This window comes from Cicer arietinum, chromosome 6 (genome assembly GCF_000331145.2).
Source record: "Cicer arietinum cultivar CDC Frontier isolate Library 1 chromosome 6, Cicar.CDCFrontier_v2.0, whole genome shotgun sequence".
Classification (NCBI taxonomy): domain Eukaryota; kingdom Viridiplantae; phylum Streptophyta; class Magnoliopsida; order Fabales; family Fabaceae; genus Cicer; species Cicer arietinum.
In genome coordinates, this window is record NC_021165.2 from 67,397,440 (window position 1) to 67,417,501 (window position 20,062).

Here is a 20,062-nt window from a genome sequence, read left to right on the forward strand (position 1 = left end):
TTTATTTTATTAATATTATTTTTCAAATAAAATAAATAGTATAGAAAATAAAATTTTAAAAGTAAATATATATATTTTAAGTCTATATCAAACAATCAACTTTCATATTTTGTCTATATAAAAAATATCTTCGACTTTTAATTTTCAAAATATTTATCGTTAACATTTTTTTTATCTTTAATGTCAATTCTCAACCTATATCACTAACGAAAAATCACGTGACAATCTGATTATTTTTTTAAAAAATTGAGTAAAGATAATTTTCCTCTTAGTTAATCTTTCGTTGCGAAGACCACTCATTTCAAAGATTGCCGAGAGGAATATTGGAGAACTTGGTTGACTTGATGTTCTCATTGCTTTTGTGTAGCATGCATGGTTGATTTGAGAGATTCTTTATGTTAAAAATTCTAAATTTCAATAATTAATATGATTTTAATGAAAATTAAATAATTAAATACTTGTTTCAATAAGAGTTAAAGAAATTATTTATAATTTAATTTATATACATTGTCAGTTTAAAGAATTTTGACATTGTCGATTAATCATAACTGTTGAATCATTAAATATATTTGTCTTTAATCACAACTACCTCTAAAGTTATAATCACGAACGATTGTAACGTGTTTAGAATGTAAAACTTTTGATATTGACAATATCTAATAATTAAACTAAATGTTTTATAGACACTTAAATTTAGAAATAAAGTTATTTAACCCTAATTTCAAATATACCAACATGCTACGTTGATTTCAAAGTAATTCTATTTTCATTTATGTTATTAAATTTTTTAAAAATACTACTATAAAACACCGATCCTCTATTTTTAATGCACGTCAATCTATTACGGCCAAAATGAAAAAAAATATCATTCTATAAGAAAAAAATTATTTGTCATTTTGAATCTATTAAAAAAATATTTTATATAATTCTCCATAGTGTTATATGGTCCAATTAGACCATGTGATAAAATTATTTTAGTCAAAGAATTATATATTAATTACCATGTGATCATTTTACATATATTAAGAATAATAAATTCATTAAATTGAGTTAAAATTCAACACATGCCAATAAATTTTTGCTTTCTATAATTTATTTTAGTAAGATCTTTTTTATGTTTTACATTATTATCTCTCACCTTAAAAAAACTTCATTACAAAGTTTACTTTAGATCTACAAATTTGTTAAATGGACCTTGATATTGAGGTAGCTAGAAATGACAACTATGCTAGTTCATTACAATGATAAGACAATATTTACGTTATTCCTTACTTGCTTTAAAATTTCTTTTAGTCTTAATAATTAAAAGTAAAAATTGTAAGAGTATATTGTCTTATGGTGCATTTGAGAGTTTAGAAGGGGAATAAATAACCTTTTTAAAAAAATTACGTAGAAATAATAGAGGATTTTGAAATGGGAGGATTTAAGTGAGTTTATTTTTTTTCGTCGTACAAAAGTTTAAAATTTGAAAGAACTCAAAAACTAAAAACGGCTTTAAAATTTAATATATACTATTACACAATGCCTTTTTTTTAAAGGAGAAAAGTGGTTATTCATCTTCAAAAGTGAAACTAACAAATAATGTTTCTTTCACAATTTTGATGAAACGTTTTGCTTTGACATTTTAATGATGTTGCTTAAGGTTGAGGTCAAATTGAATTGCAATAATGAAAGGTAATGTGACAACAAATTTTAATTTGAACGGTAACAAGATTTGGTATCTTAACTCTGACAACGCCAACCATGACCAATCACAAGAAATGGTTGGCTGATTTTGATGATATCAAGAAAAGTTAGGTTAGATTGTAGACAAATTTATGGTGAATAGTCTTCCTTCAGTTATTTTTTCTGATGTGTGCGGGTCATTTGATGTTTCATCACTTGGTGGAAATAGATATTTTGTATTGTTTGTTGATGAATTTAGTAGGAAATTATAGATCTATCCCGTCTAAACCAAATGAGAAGTGTTTTCAGATTTCAAGAGGTTCACAATCATAGTTGAAAAACAAGTTGATTGTTCTTTAAAGATGCTCAACACGGACGGTGGAGGGGAATATACATCAAACAAGAGAAGGAATAACACAACTCTTGACATGGTTATAATCATGCTGAAAAAGAATAGTTTACATCATAATTTTGTGGAGAGCAATTACAACTATAATAGGTGTACAATGTTACAAAATGTGTCTAAAGAATTTTGAAGTGGAAGCATGCCCATGCTTGACTCATCTTAAGGTGTTTCAAATTTTTGCTATATTCACACGTGCTGAAAATTATAAGAAGTGGAGTTTGAACTATGTCTTGCCATTTCTAAAAAATACTTTGATTGCTTAGCCAAAAAGACGTTCTTTATCAAATCGTTCAACTTACGATCATAAAAAAGGTTTAGTAAAATAAATTTGAATCATAAAGAACTTAGATAAGAGTAATAGAGAATGAGAAGGAATAAATATTTTTACTATTTCACAACAAACTGTTGTTACATCTAGTTTTTCCCTTACAAAGAGATTTTGTTTTAGTACAACCGATAACTTAATCACTATTTCAACAATAGCATACAAGTATAGTTTACTCTACCTCTTCAAACTTGGAGTATTCTTCTTTAGCCTCTCCAAGTTATAACCATTAGAATCACAAGTTCACTGAACACTTTCTAGTCAACCTGGCTGTGTTCAAGTTTTCTCAACCTTCTAACTTAGTACGGTCAAGTTGTTGAGGTTCATAAGTATTTTTATACCTATTCAAATACCTCTTTTGGATGAATGAGTTGTTGCCACTATCAGACTTATGTGCATGAGTTCCAATTTGTGTATGAATTGATACAAAGTTTATTTCTATGATTCTAATAGAGGATGTCACTATTAGATATGTCGTGCACTTCTTCAGTAAGAGGATAAGTCCATTATAATGAGCATATGATGTTGAAGCTTAGACTTCTTATCATAGCGTTGACTTTATCAAAGTGTTAACTTGGTATATTGACCAGACGATCAATTGATTAACTAGAATCAACAAATGTAGGATTATCAAAGTGAACTTGCATTAACAAAATCATCTTAGACGCATTATGAGCGTGTTTATCAGAGTCGGGTACAACTTCAACAAGTTATTATAAGTCATTGTGAACTTGTTTAGTAAATTCTCTTTTCTTTATTCATCAGAGGATCTAGCTTATACCAAAATATTGACTTTATTAAAGGCTTCATTTAGAGTTTACTTTAGGTCTTAGAGTTAAAGGATCAATATGGATCTTTTGTCAAAGGCAAATAGCATTATCGCGCTCATTTCTTGTTATTAATTACAGGGTCAAACCTTGACTTGTATATCATCTATCTTTTAAAGTTTTGACTCACATTGTAGATTATCATATGCTTGTTGCAATGCTCCTTATTGTTATATTATGACTTGTTCTATTTGTAAACATAATTATTTGTTTATTAGGTGATGATATTCTCAATGTAAAAAACACTTAGATTATTATCTCTAACTTACTCATAATTTGTGATACCTTAAAATATATATTCATTAATATAAATATTTGTCTTATAAATTAATCTACACACATAACAAATATAGTTAGGGGATAGTTGGTTTTTATTGCTTTGTTTTGTTTTCATCAAAACATCAACAATAAGATTGTAGTTAAAAACAATTTCGTACTAACAAAATTGTTTTTAACTACAATCTTATTGTTGATGTTTTGATATAATTAATGAACTATTATCCTTCACAAAATGAAGTTAAAAAGAAAGCTCATCCTCAATGTAGTACTAAAAAATTATTTAACTTAATAATACTTTGATCTTCTAAAAGAAAACTTAAAAATAAATATTATGGGGCTCCCTATGAATATGGTAAACACGATTCTTTAAGAATTTGAAACTTATTAAGTTATTTAGTTTTTAATACTCATGAAGGTAAAATCAAAAGAGAGTATTTAAAGAGGAATGACTCAAATATAAGTAAACAGATAAGCCATACGCACATTATCATAATAACGACATATGCATACGATACTTATATGTGGTGCAATGCAAATGATACTCAGATGCAGACGCAACAAACATATGCAAATGATATGTATGATGCAACATTTAGACGCAAGCAACCAATTAATTGTATTATTATATCTTCTACTTTTCTCCCTATTTGTCATTATAAAAAAATGATGAAATCGTATAAACTAAAACAAAGATTTGGTATTGATTATTCATAAGTGTTCTCCCCAATTTCCACAATAGAAACAATACATTTGGTGTTTCCATTTCTAATTTTAACATATGAAAGTTGCTATAGCTTGAAGTGAAACAATACTTCCTCAATGGATCTCTTGAAGATGAAATGTAAGACCCAACCTCCTGAGTTTGAGCTGACATGAGTTGAAGACAAAGTACTCAAACTGAAAAAAGACATTATATGACTTGAGACAAACACCTTAAGTTTGGAACAAAAGGATTGATAATGTTCTTATGCAACTAGGATTCACTAAGTGCTTAGTGGAGCATGGCATGTGAATGTAACGAGCAAGGGAGAAGTGATTCTAGTGTGCTTATCAGTTTAAGAAAATATCAAACTGCACAATGATGATGAAGACGAATAGTTTGTTGATGACACACTCTATAAGAAACTGATAGGCTCATTAAGATATGTACGCAATATCATACCATATGTCTTAGTTGTTGTTAGCTAGGGAGGCATGTTTGCTGAAAAACCAGGACAATAATAAGATATTGAGGTACTTGCAGGGTGTGTGGTTGCAAGCCTTACTAGAAGAGGTACAAATCAATGTTGATGGTGCAACCAAGCCTTTTAAATAGAGCCGACCCAAGACCAAAGTTAGTAAAGTTAAGGCTTTAGGCCTCCAAAAAATATTTATTTTTTATGTATATTTAGGTCTAAAAAAAAATTAAGTAGTATAACCAATAAAAGACCTCACAATTATAAAAAGATTAAAACTATTGATATATTTAATTAAATATTTTGTGTCTCTTAAAACAAGAAATATCGAATTTAAATAAAATTATTGTAAAATATTGTTGTTAGTATTAAAAGGACCTCTGTTTATTTTATTAAGACTTTGCTTTAGATATCAATAAGTGTTAGATCAATTCTACTTCTAGACAACATGTTAACCATAAACTTAGAAAAAAGTCTCATAGCTAATGGGAGAGGCAAGAGACAATTAAATCCCACTTCCTTTGTAAGCAATTAAACAAAGGAAAGTTTCATATAGTTCAGTGCATAAGCAAGAGACAAGGAGTTTATCACAACAAGTATAATCTCCATTTACGAGAGCCCAAAGTCCTCATAAAATGGGGAAAATGGTGGCAACCTCAAGTAGCCACTATTCGGTTAATCAAAGTTATTTGTGGCGGTTAAAACAACCTCATATATAGTGTTTTTGTTTCACATTTATGAAAGATAAAACTGTAACAACTTTGTGTTAGAAAAAACAGTCATAACATTCTGGCAGTTTTGTCGCTACAAATTGAAACTTTTGTGTTGAAAAAAACATATTTTGTGGCAGTTTATCCGCCACAACTGTGTTGCCAGACCCAAAAATTCCATTTGTGTTCGTTTTAACCGCTATAAATGGATAACTTTATGAAAATATAATTTAATAAATGCGAAATTTATATTAAAAAATAATATATATATATATATATATATATAATTATGATAACGAAAATATAATTTTTTTAAATATAATGTTTATTAAAATAAAAATACAATTTTATTATTAATTAAACTGTTAATAATTGATTAAATTACATTACTATAAAAAATAAAACACTCCAAAATTAATAAATTATATCATACATGCCAAAAATAAAATACTACATAATTAAACAATAATATTTAAATTACTCATACAAACCAAAATAAATAAATAAAAATTACTTGAAATTAAAATAATACATCAATCATAATAATAATTCTTCTCATTAGTTTCACTCTCTCCATCATCATCATTTGATAGAATATTAGCTGACGACAAAAGCCTTTAAAAAGTAAGTGGTAATGAAATCATCTTTTGAAATTGGACGTCATCTTCAAGTACACCACTACTAGTCGACAATGTCCTAGTAGGTTGCTTCTGATTTAAATATGACATGATCAAGTCAATTACCATAGTTGATCGATATGAAGTTTGACCAGTTAGAGGTTGAGGACAATGTTATGAAAGAGGTGGCACACACTGATAACTGTTGCTGCTGAAAGTATGATTGTTGTTTTTGTTTACAAATCTTACTATCATTTTAAAAGTTTGACCAGTTAGAGGTTGATGATAGTGTTATGAAAGACGTGGCACACACTGATGACTGTTACTGCTGAAAGTATGACCGTTGTTTTTTTTTTTACAAATCTTACTATCATTCTAAAATATGAACCTTTTTATGTCATTTTTAAATGATATAAAAACATATGATATGTATGTTAATAATCCATGTCAATTACATGATGAATGACCAAAGGCGGAAGCGTACCTGTGGGAATTGCCATTGATGAAATCCTAGGATGATGATGATAGAGCCAATGGGTTGGGTGATCTTCCTCAGCAAAACACCCTGAAGAACTTACTCTCTTGATGGGGATAGAGAGAACCAAAGAGTTTTCTCCTTTAGGGTTTTGAAACTGAATAGTCTTATTGTGTTTGCCTTGGGGACCATTACCCCTATATATAACTATTATTAGTTATATCCCAAATTGCAGTATTTCCAATTCAACCCCTCATTAAATTAGAAACTGTCTGGTATCTACACTATTAATTTTCATAACTATTATGCTCTTTAGCCATAAACTATTATATATTATTTGACCCCTAGTTTATTGGCTAATTACATAATGACCCTAACACACTTTATTAATTAATTACATATGTGACCCATAAATCTTACAATCTCCCACTGGTCACACATGTATCCTTAGGAGTGTGTTAGACTTTATGACGTCAAAAATGTCATTATAATTACCTTGAGTATAATCCAAATTGTCCCGTCCATTAATCATATCAGCACATGGAACCAAAGAGGCTTTCGTCATAATAAGCATAACTAAACCCATCAATGATCACCCGTACTGACACAACTAAATGACATAGACCCATTATGAAAAGTGTAGCATGAAAATTACATGAAGTTGGTCAATGCATGTCAATTTTCAACTGGTCCTACTTTATCGAATGAGATCATACCATAACTTAAATGTACAAAGTAACCAAAAACTGAATACTTTAAACTTTATTTCTGATCAGAAAGTCCAAATACAATGTATTTGTACTTTACAATTAAACATAGAACATGAATTACATAATGGACGAAACTCCCACTAAAATCAAGATTCCTCAAACTGTAGCACACCCATGTGAGCAGTATGCTCATGAAAGACCTTGGGTGGTAGACATTGTGAGAGTGGATCCGCAATCATGGAGTTTGTCCTTAAGTGTTCTATGGATATCTGTCCACTTTGTACTTTCTCTTTAACAACTAGGAACTTAATGTCAATGTGCTTTGACTTGGTTGAGCTCCTATTATTGTTAGAATACAGGACTGCTGATCTATTGTCACAAACAACTTGAGTGGTCTTTCAATCCCTTCAACTACTTGCAGCCCCGTGACAAAATTTCTCAGCCAAATGGCCTGGTCAGATGCCTCATGAATTGCTACGAATTCTGCTGCCATGGTTGATGAAGCAGTAAGACCTTGCTTGGCACTACGCCAAGAAACTGCTCCACCAGCTAACAGAAAGACATAGCCTGAAGTTGATCTTAAGCTGTCTTGGCATCCCGCAAAATCCGAGTCAGAGTACCCAGTGATCTCTAACTGGTCTGACCTCCTATATGTGAGCATGTAGTTTCTTGTTCTCTTCAAATATCTCATGACCCTCTTGGCTGCTTTCCAATGGTCAAGACCTGGATTGCTTAAATATCTGCCTAAAATCCCTACTATGAACGCTATGTCTGGACGCGTACATACTTGGGCATACATAAGACTCCCTACAGCTGAAGCATAAGGGATCTTTTGCATTTCTTGAATTTCCAAACTTCCCTTAGGGCACTGTTTGAGACTAAACTTGTCTCCCTTAGCAACTGGGGTGTCCCCTGGTTTGCAATCCTGTAACCCAAACCTTTTGAGAACCTTATCGATATAGCTCTTTTGTGACAATCCAAGAATACCTCGAGATCTGTCTCGGTGTATCTGAATTCCTAATACAAAAGAGGCGTCACCAAGATCTTTCATCTCAAAATGCTTTGATAGAAATTTCTTAGTTTCGTGCAACATGCCTATATCGTTAGTGGCAAGCAGTATGTCATCAACATACAAGACCAGGAAAATATGTCTGCTCCCACTGAACTTATGATACACACAATCATCAACTGTATTCATCTCAAAACCAAATGAGAGAATTACTTGATGAAATTTATGGTACCATTGACGAGAAGCTTGTTTTAGCCCATAAATGGATTTTCTTAGTTTGCACACCATATTCTTTGGGTCTCCCAACACAAAGTTTTCTGGCTGCACCATATAGATCGTCTCATCAATGTCGCCATTGAGAAAAGCTGTTTTTACATCCATTTGATGAAGCTCCAAATTAAAGTGAGCAACAAGAGCCATGATTATTCTTAAAGAGTCCTTCGATGAAACCGGAGAGAAAGTCTCTTTATAATCAATCCCTTCCTTTTGAGTATAACCCTTAGCTACAAGACGTGCCTTATATCTCTCCACATTACCATTGGAATCCCGCTTGGTTTTAAAAATCCATTTGCAACCAATGGGTTTCTTTCCTTCAGGTAATGGGATAAGTTCCCAAACTGAATTGTCTTGCATAGACTTGTACTCCTCATTCATTGCTTCGATCCACTTATCTGAACGAGAATCTTGCATGGCTTGATGAAAGTTGACTGGGTCGTCTTCCGTCATGCCAACATTTTCCTCTACCTCATTGATAAATACTACATAATCATCCGAAATAGCATTTTTCCTTTCTCTAGTGGATCTCCGCAATGGAGCTGGCTCTTGAGGCACTTGTTCTTGAGGATCTTGAATTTGATCTGGATTTTGTTCTTCCTGAACAACCAGATCATCTTGAGTTTGTTCAATAATGGGAAAGTCAATTGGTGGAAGAATCAGTTCTGGAATTGTTACAGATTCTTCCTCAAAGACAAAATCTTTAACCTTAATCTTCCCCCCAAACTCAATATCCTCAAAGAACGTTGTCGTTCCCGTCTCAAAAATTGTTCTCAAATTAGGATCATAAAATTTATAGCCCCTTGATTTTTCTGAGTACCCTATAAAATAGCTGCTAATTGTTCGGGGTTCAAATTTCTTTTCATTCGGCCTATAAGGCCTTGCCTCAGCTGGACATCCCCAAACATGAAAGTGCTTCAGGCTAGGCTTACGCCCAATCCAAAGCTCATAAGGTGTTTTAGCCGCTGCCTTAGTTGGTACTCTATTAAGAATGTATGCTGCTGTTTTTAATGCCTCTCCCCAGAGTGACTCTGGCAAGGTGGAATGACAAATCATACTCCTTACCATATCCTTAAGAGTCCTGTTTCGTCTTTCAGCTACACCATTCATGCTGGGTGACCCCGGCATAGTGTATTGTGGGACGATTCCACATTCCTCTAGGTATTTGGCAAATGGTCCCGGACGTTGTTCACCTGAACCGTCATATCTGCCGTAGTATTCACCACCACGATCAGATTTGACCTTTTTAATTCTTTTATTAAGTTGATTCTCAACTTCTGCCTTAAAGGATTTGAACACGTCTATTGATTGGGACTTTTCGTGAATTAGGTAAAGGTAGGCATATCTAGAGTAATCGTCTATGAATGATATAAAATATTGTTGACCATTCCAAGAAGGAGTTGGAAATGGCCCACAGATGTCCGTATGTATCAATTCTAAGACGTCTGTAGCTCTATATGCGCCTAATTTCTTATCTTTAGTCTGTTTTCCTTTAATGCATGCTACACAAACGTTAAGGTCTGTGAAGTCAATGGAATCTAAAATTCCATCTGACACAAGTCGTTCAACTCTATTTTTAGAGATGTGACCTAGACGTTTGTGCCAAAGCACTCCTGAATTGAAATTGTCAATTTTCCGCTTAGTACCACGTGATTCCACATTCAAGGTTTCATTATAGTTAGCCACAGTTTCCAACAAATAAAGATTATCATAACCAGAAAGTAAACCGGTTCCAACAACATTCGAATTTAAAGACAAAGTAAATTCTTTATTCCCGAATGAACAATAATATCCTGATTTGTCCAAATAAGAAATAGAGATCAAATTCCGTCTAAATGACGGTACAACAAAAGTGTCTTTTAAATCCAAATAATGACCGGAACTTAATAATAATCTAAATTTTCCTATGGCTTCAACTTCTACCTTCTTCCCATCTCCTACATAGATGCATCTTTCAGTATCACTAGGCTTTCGGAAGTTCAGGCAACCCTGCATTGAAACACTGATGTTAGTAGTTGCACCAGAGTCTAACCACCAAGTGTTTCCAGGTACTGAAGCTAAATTAACCTCAGAACAGACCAAAGACAGAATCATACCTTTCTTAACACGCCAAGCGTGATATTTGGCACAATCCTTCTTCACGTGTCCAGAACTCCTGCAGAAGAAGCAGTTGTTATCCTTAGTCTGCTTCTTTTGTTCTGGACCCTTAGCAGCAGCTTTGTTCTTGGGCTCCTCAATTCTTTTCCTTTTGCCCTTGCCTTTAGAGATGCTAGTAAAGTGAGCACCTTCAGTCCTATCTTGCTTCAGCCTGTCCTCTTCTTGCACACATAATGAAATGAGCTCATTAAGAGTCCATTTCTCCTTTTGACAATTATAAGTCACCTTAAACTGACTGAATTGCGAAGGAAGAGATAGCAATACTAAATGAATGAGTAAGTCATCTGACAACTCAAGCTTTAGACCTTTAAGCTTAGAAGCAATGTTGGACATCATCATAATGCGCTCTCTTATATTTTCCTTGCCTTGATACTTCATGGAAATTAAATTTTGAAGCAAATTATCACTTTTTTCAAAGCGTTTTTCCATCTCAACAAGGAAATTTTTAGCTGTAACTATCTCATTCGAGACAGCACCTCTAAAGACCTCAGGAATGTCACGCTTTATGATCATAAGACTTATGCGATTTGAGCGATCCCATTTCTCATACTCTAATTTTTCTTCAGAAGAACTAGAGTCCTTAGGAGTAGAGGGTCGATCAATTCTTAATGCAAGGTCTAGATCCATGCAGCCAAGAACAATCAAAATGTTCTCTTTCCATTCCTTAAAATTTGTCCCATTAAGGACATGAATAGAACTCAAATTTGCAGATATGGAAGCAACCGATGCTGAAAATTAAATAAAGAACGAAACTTATAAACTCACATTATAAGAAAATAAATAAATACATAAATAAATACATATGTTCAAATCATGGAATTTAACCCATCTCAAGATACCCAGTGCACCATTGATGTCAAGTCTTTGGACAGTAACACCAACTGCTAGTGGTACTCTTGTTGCAACGATCAAATATTGACAATAAGACATGTCAAACAATAAACCTTCCTTTGGGCCGATTTACTGCTCACATGTATACCAAACAATTGTCACACATTTATCGTCGCAGGTGTACCATGTAATTCTGCCAAATATTAACCTTCCTTTGGGCCGGTCAATACCCGCATGAATAAACATATACACAGCCATTTGACACTCTTCACGAGCAATTTAGACAAGAGAGGTCACTTTGGCGACGTCAAGTTTCAATTAACTCATTCAAAAATGTCAAACTTGACTTGAACATATATTTATTATATCCAAATAAAACAATATTTAAAAAAAATATTGTTCACTAATATAAACATTATTTCATTAGTATTTGTCAAAAAAGTCAAACTTGACTTGAACATATATTTATTATATCCAAATAAAACAATATTTAAAAAAAAATATTGTTCACTAATATAAACATTATTTCATTAGTATTTGATAATTATCAAAAAAAAAAAATTCTAAAAGAACACAGAAGAAAAAAAAAAAAAAGGTTTCAACTGTGAAAACCAAGCTGTGGAGTGGCATGCAAAAACAAGCAAAATAAGTAAGGTAAAGGACGCACGTGATTTTGCAATCATAGTTAACCACGGAAAAATTCAAGTTATTAAATACATGCTCATATATATGTATATCCCACCCAAAAATATGTGACCTAAAACCAAGGACCTAAGGCCTAAACCTACTTGGCCTTAAGCAGAAATTTAATGTGTTTGGGATTATGAGCATAGGCAGCAAGGATTGAATTGAAATCCTTAGTGTATGACTGAAAAGGTTCTGATACTATTTCAAGAACCAAAAAAAACAAAAAACAAAAAACACATGGAATCAGATGCAGTCTCATTGATGGTTTTCATCCATACGTAATAGCCTTAACAGTTACAAACAAACAAAACACTAGGGAAGCAAAACAAATAACTATCCTTTCAATAGTTACCAATGGCTCGAGAAATTCAGGCTCATACAACCATCAAAGCAAATACCATGGACAAGCAGCATTAACAAATTAACATAACAAGAAATCAAAATTCCAAATTTTATTATCAAATAACATTTGGATGTCACAGATTGTAGTTCCACCGATATTCAAATTCCCAAATTACAAACCCTAAGATTTCAATCATGTCAAAATTCCCAAATTGAATTCTAAAACAAAGACAATAACCGAATTTCATCATGAATTAAACATGGTAGGCTCTGATACCAATTGTTAATAATCCATGTCAATTACATGATGAATGACCAAAGGCGGAAGCATACCTGTGGGAATTGCCATTGATGAAATCCTAGGATGATGATGATAGAGCCAATGGATTGGGTGATCTTCCTCAGCAAAACACCCTAAAGACCTTGCTCTCTTGATGGGGATAGAGAGAACCAGAGAGTTTTCTCCTTTAGGGTTTTGAAACTGAATAGTCTTATTGTGTTTGCCTTGGGGACCATTACCCCTATATATAACTATTATTAGTTATATCCCAAATTGCAGTATTTCCAATTCAGCCCCTCATTAAATTAGAAACTGTCTGGTATCTACGCTATTAATTTTCATAACTATTATGCTCTTTAGCCATAAACTATTATATATTATTTGATCCCTAGTTTATTGGCTAATTACATAATGACCCTAACACACTTTATTAATTAATTACATATGTGACTCATAAATCTTACAATGTATAATATTACATATTTCATAATCAAACCAATATTATAAATTTGTTTTTTTTCATAAGTATTATTTTGTTTTTGGAAAAAATTACAGTTTCTTAAAAAAAATAATATTTTATCAACATAAAAAAATAACTGCAATAAAAAATATAACATTTTATCAATATTTTAAAAATAACTACATTTTAGTAAAATATATTTAAATAGTAACATATTAAATTTTACTATATAAATATTTTTCTAACATTTTTTTGACAAATCTTACTAGCATTAAAATTTAAAAATAATATATTTGACATTCTAAAATAAAATACTAATGTTCTAAAATTACTTTATGACCATTTAACTTTTTGGTAATACTAAGTATGTAAAATATTAATTTATGTTTAAAATGTATTACATACTAATTAGGTTCAGAGTAGTGTCTGATTTGAAAGTTATGAACAAATAACAATTGTGTCGTAATCAATATAATAAAACTACTGTAAAAAAATGGCTTAATTGCACTTTTGGTCCCCCTATTATAGGTGAAAATTGAAAGTAGTCCCCCCATTTTGTTTCTCCCCAGTTTTAGTCCCCAAACAGAATTTGAGTCCAAATCATGATGAGTTGTCATTTTTTTAATGACGTGTCAATAAAAAAGCTGACGTGGCAGACGCATACGTGGAATAAACTTATTATTATATTATTTCTAATTAAAAAATATAATTTATATTTTTAAAAATCATTATTATAATTGTTAAAAATCATTATTACAAATAAAATTTATTTGTTAAAATTAAATTAAAAGAAAAACACCTAAAATCAAAAATCCTAAACAAATCAAAATTAAAAGGATTCACTCATGAACCCTAAAATCATTCTGAACCCTAAAATCATGAACTCCAAAATCATTCTGAACCCTAAAATCATGAATCATTTGTTCAATAGTTTTCATCACTGGTTCTGCTTGTTCTAGTTTTGTTCAGTTATGGTTCTGGTTCTGTTCTAAATCATTATTATAATTGTTAAAAATCATTATTACAAATAAAATTTATTTGTTAAAATTAAATTAAAAGAAAAACACCTAAAATCAAAAATCCTAAACAAATCAAAATTAAAAGGATTCACTCATGAACCCTAAAATCATTCTGAACCCTAAAATCATGAATCATTTGTTCAATAGTTTTCATCACTGGTTCTGCTTGTTCTAGTTTTGTTCAGTTATGGTTCTGGTTCTGTTCTGCTTCTGGTTCTGTTCTGCTTCTGGTTCTGTTTTGCTTCTGCTTCTGCGTTTTCATGAATCATGACACCTTAAAAGATGCATCATGGAGAATACATGCTGCTGCAACCCCTGATATTCCGGCACCAATAACTAATAACGAAGGGAAGTGGCCTTTGTTGGCTCTCAATGCGGGATGTAGCAGTGCCTGACCATTATACACAAAAATCAGAAGGGGAACAATTCCAACACACAACGAGAGACAAACCATATAACGAAAAATCTCTCTCCTGTTTTCAATACAAGATCGTAGCATAGGGAATAAATAAACACTAGTATCAGTTAAAAAAAAAACTGAACACTAATAGAACAAAATACAAGATCCTGAGTCATTTTGATTTTGATTTGTTTAGGATTTTTGATTTTAGCTGTTTTTCTTTTAATTTAATTTTAACAAATAAATTTTATTTGTAATAATGATTTTTAACCATTATAATAATGATTTTTAAAAATATAAATTATATTTTTTAATTAGAAATAATATAATAATAAGTTTATTCCACGTATGCGTCTGCCACATCAACTTTTTATTGACACGTCATTAAAAAAATGACAACTCATTAAAAAAATGACAACTCATCATGATTTGGACTCAAATTCTGTTTGGGGGACTAAAACTGGGGAGAAACAAAATGGGGGGGACTACTTTCAATTTTCACCTATAATAGGGGGACCAAAAGTGCAATTAAGCCTAAAAAAATATTAGTTAAATAAATAATAAAAAATAAAAAATTAACATAAAAAACATAATATAAACACTTATCAAAATTCAAAATAAAAATAATAAATCAATCTAATGTGAGAAACATTAGAACCATTTTTAAATAAAAGTAGAGAAAAATATTTGTATAGACAATATAGAAAGAAAATTTAGATAAGAGTTAGAAGTAAGAAATGAGAGTAAGAAAGATGGAATGATATATTAAAAATGAGAAAAGAGGACATTTATGACGGTCTAAGCAGCCTCAAATGCGTACGACTCTATTAACTAGGAGTTTGTGACAGTCTTTGTCATAAAAAAAAAACAATTTTCTTTTATGACCTAATACTTCAAATCAATCAAACCCGGGCATAAGCCATCACAAATTCAAAATTAATGACTATAAAAATAATCAACAATGTATTTAAAACTTTTTCTGCAACCGATAATAATCAATTTGTATTTTAATATTTGAAATATATTTTTTAATCAATAATTTATGAGATTTTTTTAGCCACAATTTTTTTTAAAGTTGATTACACATAATGTTATTCTTGTAGTGTATACTATCATTGTAAGAAAGATGGAGAGGTTTAAAAAATTATAAAAAATATTAAATGTTGAACATTTAGATACTTTGAATTAAGTGTGGTGTTGAAAGTTGGATAATTCAAAGTTAGTTAAAAGTGTTAGTTAGAGTTGGTTATTGATGTATAACTAACTAACTATAAATAAATACACTAAAGTGGTAAGCATGCATTAGAGTTTACGCTAGATCAGAATTTTCAAATATCATTCTCTATTATTTTTCATATTTGTTAAGTGGTATTGATCTAACAAAATATCATAGACCAATGTCTCAAAGTTTTAAATATATTTCAAAATACTAATCGATCATAAATCATATAAGACACTCATTCTTAAAACACATCAAAGGGGTAAAATATAATTGGCATCCTGCTGCTTGCCACTGGTCAGTGGTCAAAGAGCATCTCCCAAATTTAAACGTTGTTGTTTACACAGAATCTGTGATGCACCCCCACATATATAAAATATTGGCCACTAGGTAATTAATTAATATTTACTATTAGTATTTTATTAAAATAAGAAAATAAAAAATAAAAAATAATTTAGGGGTAAATCTCTCCCACTACATGAGGCTGTGCAGGTCACATGTTTGCATGTGGGACTCCTCATTGCTTATATTCTCCTCACCCGACATGGTCGGCAATACCATTATTATTTACTCACCAAATAACACGCATCTATTTTTCAACCACACATCAATTCAATTTTTACTCTCTCATTAATTATAGACGATTTTCTATATATAATTCCTTAGCTTATAATACTATTTTTATTAGATTTTCTATTCATTTTATAAATACACAGATTGTACTAGAAATATAAACATATTTCGTCAGCCCTGTCAAATATACCACGTGACATGAAATATTGTTGTTGTCGTCTAATCTTTTGACAATTCTTAATTAACTCCTACCCCTCTCTAACTTAATTTGGAAGAGATCACTAGCTTTTTAATTACATCAAATTACATCACATGTATACTATTCTTTTATTTAAAGAATTTATACTATTCTCTTACTTAATTAATTGTATAATATGCATTTGTAGAAACTATTCTCTTGCTTAATATCTAATGAGAAATATTTTGATTTTTAATAAATTTAAAATAAAATTTGTCAAAAATGGATTTTCTTTATCAAAGGAAATACATATAAAAAAAAGAATCTATTTTTAAACAGAATATATATCAAAAATAGATTTAAAATAAAAATAAGTTAAGTATATTAAATTTATACGAATGATCTACTTTAGACTATATTAAAATCATTTGACTGTTTTAATTTTTTTAACTTTAAAAATAAGTTAAGTCACATTTCTGAATATTTTCTTCTTTATATTTTATTATGTTTAAAATCATACGATTTTGTTTTAATACAATGTGTCTAAAATCAATTAAAGGCAACACAAACCAATTATGAAAATTACTAATAATTTTGTTATGAAATAATTTTGATTCCATTTCACAGTTTTTCTTTGCTACTAGCTAGTCTGAGACAGTGGTGATGTACAAAAGTTTGAAAGACTACATGAGTACATCTGTACATGTACATGGTCCCCAAATAAACATCGTACCCCTGATTTTTACTGCCGACGGGCGTACATCCAGTCAATCAATCTTTATATACTATAAATGATTCACATTTTTCATTAATGTTTAGTATAACTTTTAATACATATTTTTTTCAATTATTTTTTTGTTTAAAATAAACATTTTAAGAATTTCATAATCGTTGTTTTTATTAGTCATACTCACTCGTTGCTTGGCCATTGCCTGCATAAGTTAACGAATAGAACAATATATACGGGTGTTATCAGAATATACTTTGACTGGGGGGTGTGATTAAAAATAAGAAAGTACCTCTTTGAGGATCTGTTTAGTAACTAATTTGTAAGTATCTTGAGGTGTGGTTTGACTCTGATTAATTTTTGGAATTTAATTTATCTAATTTTTATTTTTGATAAAAAAAATGTTGTAAAAAATTTAGAATTTTTTTTTACAGAAAAATAAACTATTAAGTTTAAATTCATTCTAAAAAAAACGGTTAGAGGGAAAATATTATTTAAGGGTATTTTTTGCATCATATATATTCTTTTAAATTAAAAGAAACAAATAAATTTCAAAACCCTTTTCTTCAAGGATAATTGACAAACAATAGTCACGTTCGTACAATAAGATATGGGTCCATAATCTTAAAGCTACACATCATGATTTATAATTCAAACACACCTTTGACTATAAAGGATATTTTGTTGATTAGTGTCAATGTTGATTTATCAATCCATGTGCAATATTCTTCTTAATAATGAAGAGCATCTTAATTGAATTGGACATAGTCAATTTTTTTTTTAATCTAAATTAGACATGGTCAATATGAAGCTCCATAAATAAGATTCAAACGAGCACAATCTACCACATGAAAACCAGCTAACATTTGGTCTACAATATTACAGTGTATTGTTTTTAATAAGTGATTGCTCATTTTAGAACCATACAAGAAGTGTGTCTCCAAAGGGGTTTCATGTATCCATCCCAAATTCATCACCATCACAACACAAAAGAACAAATTTTCCACGTCCAAATTTGAGTCCCTGCTAAACCAATCCATTTCTACAGTGAAAAGTAGGAATAAAACAATGTGCAAAAGAAAAAAAATTAAAGAGATAAATAAATGCTAAAAAATGTTAGTGGTGTACTATTAAAATGTTATGGGTATCCAATCAAAATTCAAATTGTGAATTTGTTAAAAAAAATTATGAATCATATGATATATTACTCAAGTAACAATAATTACCATAGTAAAATTATAAATTGATATTTCATTTAATTACTATCTCAAAATTATTCAAGATTTAAGTCATAAATCCAATAACAAAAGAAAATTAGTGGCTACCTATATATATACTAAATATATAGTGATTTATTAGAATGATCCAAGATTCATCCTAGTGAATAGACATTCACGTTCAAAATAGATCTACATACTTGAAATTCATATCAATTTAATTTAATTTAAAAAAATAAATAAATGATAGTAAATTAGATTATATTAGTTTCCAAAAATGGACCTAAGATCTCTTGTTTACAAATGTTCCTTAGTTTATCAATTAAATTATGGGACCAATGAATTTAATTTTTATCGAAACGAGTTACCACCGGTAAGATACTAATAAAACCATCATGTACATATCTTTGTTTAAATAACTAACATTTATATACAAATTAACTAATGATGATTGAGTATAGATATGCATCATTTATGTATATTAAATATTAAATATTTAATCAATCTTATTATAATATCAAATCTCATTAAGAATTTTTTATGAATCACTTTTTATACATACACTATGAGTATGACTGTCCCACTACAACCATTTTTCTTTCTCCTTTCTTATCAACATTTGCCTTTCTCTACTCTCGCTCACTCTCTCTCTCTCACACACACACACACAAAGATTAATTTGAAGCAAGTTTCAAAGATATATATATATATATTCCATCTCCTAAAATAGTTTTGTAATGGATGAAAAGTGGAAGGTATCAAAGAAGGAAAAAGGGTCAAGCTCATCAACCAAGTCATCATTATTCTCAAGAAGTTGTTCAACAAGAGGCTCTACTTCAAAGTCACCACTACTTTTAAGAAGCTTATCCTCAAAAAGTTCTTCTACATCCAATAACAACAACAATCTTCCTAGAAGTTTTTCACAGAAGAATCCATCATCAATAGGTAAGAAATGCACCAATATAGCCAAAGAACAAAAAGCAAGATTTTACATCATGAGGCGATGTGTAGCTATGTTAGTTTGTTGGCATAAACATGGAGATAAATACTCTTGAAGGGAGGTGCAGATAGCAAAACAAGTTTATTGCTCAGATCCCCTTTTCAACTTTTCAGTGTACAACTTTTTTTTCTAATTTGATCTTCAAGTATCCTGTTTTTTTTTTTTTTTTCTTTTTCTTTTCTGAAATTGTAATTATGAATTACCTATAAGTTTTGCACATTGCAAATATTCATTTCATTCTAGTATTAGTCAATCTTATTAAACAAAAACCACTATTATACCAATGCTAGTCGGTTCATATATATATATATGTGCTTAATGCAAGATTCTTGTTCTAATTCTAGATTTGACATCATATTATAAAAAATTTGTAAGGATTTATTCCCTTTCACACCTTCACTGTTTTTGTGTTTAGGAAGAATGGATTATTTTTCTTTTGTAAATAAAAAGAGTCATTTGTATACTTAAAACCTAACTCAACATACACATATAAATATTGTT

General features: G+C 30.3%; 1 protein-coding gene across 1 annotated transcript; it reads left to right on the forward strand.

Annotated features, from left to right (window-relative positions):
* The first annotated feature begins 19,136 nt into the window (after nt 1-19,136).
* LOC101490200 (small polypeptide DEVIL 13) lies at nt 19,137-19,809 on the forward strand. The gene has a single exon (XM_004507116.4). It carries the CDS (start codon nt 19,299-19,301, stop codon nt 19,614-19,616), a length of 318 nt encoding a protein of 105 aa, XP_004507173.1. The 5' UTR covers nt 19,137-19,298; the 3' UTR covers nt 19,617-19,809.
* The last annotated feature ends 253 nt before the right edge of the window (nt 19,810-20,062 follow it).